The sequence below is a fragment of the Propithecus coquereli genome, unplaced genomic scaffold (assembly GCF_000956105.1).
Source record: "Propithecus coquereli isolate 6110/MARCELLA unplaced genomic scaffold, Pcoq_1.0 Scaffold77, whole genome shotgun sequence".
NCBI classification, from domain to species: Eukaryota; Metazoa; Chordata; class Mammalia; order Primates; family Indriidae; genus Propithecus; species Propithecus coquereli.
Genome location: NW_012153840.1, coordinates 1,973,520 through 1,978,773, shown reverse-complemented (window position 1 = coordinate 1,978,773; position 5,254 = coordinate 1,973,520). Strand labels below are relative to the sequence as shown.

The window sequence follows — 5,254 nt, the reverse complement described above, 5'->3', positions numbered from 1 at the left end:
GTTGTCCGATTAATTTCTTTCTATTTTTTGTAGAGACGGGGTCTCGCTCTTGCTCAGGCTGGTCTCGAACTCCTGAGCTCAAACAATCCGCCCACCTTGGCCTCCCAGAGTGCCAGGATTACAGGCATGAGCCGCCGCGCCCGGCCTACTTTGAAGATCTTAATCAGCTAACTCCCCACTTGATAAATACGAATATATATTATTTATGCTTTAGAATTCACTTTTCAATGAAATATCAAAGGAGGATGGAACTGCGCCACCCTGTCACTAAACTGCAGGGGGGTTTCTTTCTCTTCTGCTGGCTGGTGGGCAAGCTAATAATACTCAGCTACCTCCCAGGGCATTTGTTAGGGTTAATGAGCTCATGTGTGCGTGGTGTGCAGTAATGGGTTTATTTTCTTCACTGTTGGACATGCTCAGCAGGTTCCCTGAATTGTATTAATATACGGGGACCCATCCATTTTCTACTTACTAACTAGATGAATGTAATTTAAACTAGCAGCTGCCCACGGATCAGTCCTCTTGCTCACTCACCAGAAAGATCGTACAGCGGCGAGACTTCCACAAGATCACAGCCCACCACGTTCAGGCCTTGACAACCGCGGATGATCTCCAGAGCCTGTCCAAGATCAAGACTGAGCTGCCGACAGCGGTCATCGTTCACGGTGAAAAGTGACCAGTAGTGGCTCCAGTGGGTTGCTCCCACGCGTGCCCACCCTTTGACTTGGAACCGTTGGCTTTCCCTCCATAAGCATTTATTAACTACCAGAGGCACAAATAACTAACGCACAGTCCCTGCTCCTGAGGGCTTTATAGTGTGATGATGGAGACAAGTAAACCAATGGGTTCCATGTCATGCTTTAAGGGCTTCGAGAAAAGCAAGCCCAGAACAGTATAAGCACAGGTAGCAGCCTGGAGAGGTGGGGTAAGGCTTCCTAAAGGTGGAAGTACTTCGTTCACGGGATTGGCTGAGCAGGGGTAAGAGCATTCCGGGCAGAGGGGAAGACACAGGCAAAGGCCTCAAGACGGGAGAGGTGCAAGTAGTTAGATGTGGCCGGAGGACAGGATAAGTGAGGGGGGCTGGTAGGAAGAGAGTGGCCTTGTCTGAAAGGGTTCCCATCCTGCAGACAAAAAGCCCAGAAAGTTAAGCAGAGGGATGAGAATTGTGTTCCAGAAATCCCTCTGAGGGCAACAGAGAATGACTTCAAGAGAGCTAGTTATGCCCATCCCCCTCTCTTAGAGGATGTAAGACAATCGATTCGGTTTCAGCAGCCTTCATTTGCTCACAGGTATCTTCGAGCACCTGCTCTTTATCCACGTCAGGCACTCCTGGAGCTTCTAGTCGTAGCCACAGCCAGGTCTGCCTCCCGGCACTGACGCTCAGCATAGCTTGTTCAGGCTTTATTGGGTGTTTCTAAAACTCTTGAGCTATTTGGTAGTTAATGCCGTTGCATAACACTTTTTAAATTCAATCCTCAAAAGGTAAGTTTAGTGTTCTTAAGAAGGGTACTCTAACACCATCCCCATGAGCCGACTACACACGGCCTGGAGGCAGGAAGACCAAATAAAGGACTGCTACAATACATGCCAGGTAAAAAGCAAAGGCCCTGCCCAAATCAGTCACCCCTCAATGAGGGAGTCTGCAAACTACCGTCAGCCCTGAGGACACTGACGGCCCAGGTGCTCTGCTTTGAAAATCCTATCCTGGTTCCTGAAGACTCACTACAGGTGCCAGGAAAGTGGGGTATAAAGTACCCCCGCCCCCAGGAATCTTCACTGGCGGAGCTTCCTTACCTGACTAGGGGTGAGACCAGCAATTTCAGGTGTCCCTGTCCCTGGGGCATAGGCAGGATCCAAGGCGTCGATATCAAAGCTGATGTAAATGGGTTTGCCTCCCATCTGCTGCCTCACTTCCCCCATCAGAGGCACCAGCAACTTCATCCAGCAGTCTTCAGCCAGGACCACCCGGAAGCCCTGCGGAGGCCGGGATGGAAGAGCGGAGGTCAAGGCATCTGTGTGGCAGCCCTGACCAGGCGCTTCCTGTGTGCCACCCCCATGCTCAGCTCTTCACGTGCACGTCACATTTGGCCCTCCATTTCCATGAGGAGGGGAATACTGTCCCCACTGTACAGGTGAGGAAGGGAGGGACAATGCCTGGTAAGGAAGCAGGGTCAGGGCAGACCTCGGAGTCGGGGTTAGAGAGAAGCTTGCTAGCACTTTCTGGACGGCTCTGTCCAGAAGACTGGCCATGATGCCCTAAAAGCAAGGGAGTTGGGCCTTTCCTACTGGGGTCTTGTCCTGTGTGTTTCCCTGAGAGCTCTTCTGCTTAGTGGGCACGAGGATGGAAACTAAGAAGGTGGCCGCTCACCTTGGGTTCTAACCTCCTCATCTCTTTTCCAAGCCAGCAACATCCGAGCAGTTGGTTGGTTTCTGCTTGTCCCCCCGCCAGCGATTGTCCCCTAGTGCCTCATGAACTAACCTCCTCACACCTCTTTGCCCCACGTGACCCTCCTGATGCAAACTCAGCCTTTCGTCCCCACTCTCTGACCTTGGTTCCTAAAGCCCCTGTCGGCTCCACAACTGCCAGGGGCAGGCCATGGACCGAGAGGTGCTTTAGGGGCCAGAGGCGAGCAGGAGGGGCATTCAGTCTGTCACCTGGCTCCGGTTGTATCCGTAGGGATCCAAGGTCATGGAGGGGCCACGGATGCCAATCTGCACCACCCTCGTACAGTCCAGGAGTCCCTCGTCCACACACCGGCGGAAGGGCGTCCCGTGATACAGCTTCTCTCCTAGGGCCTTGTCGGCAGTGTCCGTGTGGGCATCCACGTGCAGCAGCCCCACAGGGCCATACCTGAGGACAGCAGAGCAGCTCAGAGGCCCAGCCTCCCTGTGGGGCCCTAGCACAGCCACCCTTCAGGCCACCAAACCTTGATGACAATTCATAGCCACAGAGGGGCTGGCATCAATTACCTGCCTCGCAACCAGTTTCTGTCTTCAACTCACTTAGCATCCATCTCAGACGAACAATAAGTGCAGAGAAGTCAGGCAGAAAATAGACATGTGCTTTGGCTGCCGCCCACTACCTATCACCCAGAATGTGCTTTGCTCAGAAACAGGGCGGGCAGAGGGATGAGAGTGAAGGGTGGAGGCTCGGGGGTGAGCTCGGCTGAAGGCTAAACTAATCAGCCACCCTTTTTCCAGCGGTGGCACCAAGAGGAAGCTTCGACCCAGCTCTCCCTCCATAACCTCCATCAACCCCTGCCCCAAATAAACACATGATCCAAATCAGTGGGAGGCAAGCGCAGCTTTGAGAAAAGACCTGTACCCACCCACCTGCAACCAGAACGCTACCCACATGCTCCTGCCATATACAAATCCTGGAGCTGCCACCCTCCGCCTCGGCCCTTCTGTCTCTTTCTCAAATTAAATTGGCCCAAATTAGTCAATCCCCGGTAAGACTTCCACTACTGGAAAATCAGTCTTCTCGCTGTCTGGGAAAGGGGCCCTTTCAGGAGAAAACAGGGCCTCTGAGCAAGCTCCCCAGTTGTGCCTGTCAGTATTTGTATTTGGCAGTTGAAACAAAACAGAAACTGAAGTGAACTGGGGTTGTGTATCTCACTAGGGGCTCATCTTCCAAAAACAGAGGCAGGTTGGAAATGCTGAGCATGCATATCACAACACATCTAGGGCAAGGGAGGGCGGCTAGAAGTGTTAATAATAAATTGTCCTGGCTTCCAGCTGGTGACTGACAGAGACACCTGGAGTTCAGCCTTAACTTTGATCCCCAGAAACCACTCAGTTGGGAATGTCCTATCACCCCCAACAACCGGAGCCAGTAGCAGTCACCCTATGCCACGTGGCAGCAAACAACTCATTCCCCAGCTGCTGGAGTTTGAAACTTCGCTTGGGCCAAGCCATTTGGGACTTACTTTTTTGCTATTGCTTGCAATATGGGATATGTGATTGTGTGATCTCCACCTGCAAAGAGAAAAAAAAGAAAACATCTGGAATGTAGATAGGATTATTACATGGAACTAGAATTATTACATAGGATTAGATTTACCCAATCTTGCCCCCCTTTTAGACTGAGGAACTGTAACCACAGCTAAAATAAGATCTTGTTCATTGGTGGAATGCTTAAGATGTCACTGTCATTTAAAAGAGGAAATTGGCCAGGCGTAAAAGCGTAGCGGCACATGCCTCTAGTCCTATCTACTCAGAAGGCTGAGGGGCCGGGCGTGTGGCTCACGCCTGTAATCCTAGCTCTCTGGGAGACCGAGGCAGGCAGATTGTTTGAGCTCAGGAGTGCGAGACCAGCCTGAGCAAGAGCGAGACCCCGTCTCTACTAAAATTAGAAAGATATTAATTGGACAACTAAAAATATATAGAAAAAATTAGCCGGGCATGGTGGCGCATGCCTGTAGTCCCAGCTACTTGGGAGGCTGAGGCAGGAGGATCGCTTGAGCCCAGGAGTTTGAGGTTGCTGTGAGCTAGGATGACGCCACAGCACTCTAGCCCAGGCAACACAGTGAGACTCTGTCTCAAAAAAAAAAAAAAGAAATTAGTCGGACAACTAAAAGCAAGAAATAATTAGCTGGGCGGGAGGCTGAGGCAGGAGGATTGCTTGAGCCCAGGAGTTTGAGATTGCTGTGAGCTAGGCTGATGCTACATCTAGCCCAGGCAACAGAGGGAGATTGTATCAAAAAAAAAGGAAAAGAAATGTTAGCTGTTTGGATTAGAGTTTTACTGAATATCCTGATTTCACAGCCACCGATGAGACTTTTAGCAGAAAGTTTTATTGGCATAAACTCTTTCATACTCAGACTGCTCACTCATAAATTCGTGGGAATCTGTCAGCAGTGCAGTCTGTTTTGAAGAGAAGACTCAGACAGTTGTCACTCTGGGGAGAGCACACAGCATCTCGAACAGCAGGTTGGCTGCCAGGAGGGCGGTGTTCCCTACGAGGAAGTAAAACCTGACGTGAACAGGGCACGGATCACTCCGAAAAGCCAAGGCTCTGGGGACTCACTTCCCTTCGTGCCTCCTTTCCCAGCGCCCTGACTCGCGTCCTCCTCTCTGGGCTGCCCACCCGCCTGTGAACATGCTTTCCCTGGCGTTGTGCCTCCACCAAGCATCATTTGGAAATCATATTTTAAAATTCAGAAGGTTCTTTGTTTACTCTGAGAACAGACTTTTCCCAAAGGGAAACCTTTAGTAATTTTGTGTATTGTATTTATTACCTACCCTCTGAGCC

The 5,254-nt window shown here is 51.0% G+C and overlaps 1 protein-coding gene across 1 annotated transcript in view; it reads right to left on the bottom strand.

Moving 5' to 3' along the window:
* Positions 1 to 526: 526 nt before the first annotated feature.
* The window catches only part of AGMAT (agmatine ureohydrolase (agmatinase)), a 25,821-nt gene continuing 21,093 nt past the window's right edge, over positions 527 to 5,254 (bottom strand). Inside the window, exons 3-6 of the mRNA XM_012662481.1 lie at positions 3,930 to 3,978; positions 2,656 to 2,851; positions 1,795 to 1,974; positions 527 to 619 (exon numbers count right to left, since the gene is read on the bottom strand). Coding sequence (XP_012517935.1) covers positions 527 to 619; positions 1,795 to 1,974; positions 2,656 to 2,851; positions 3,930 to 3,978 — 518 coding nt within the window. The remainder of the gene's footprint in view (positions 620 to 1,794; positions 1,975 to 2,655; positions 2,852 to 3,929; positions 3,979 to 5,254) is intronic.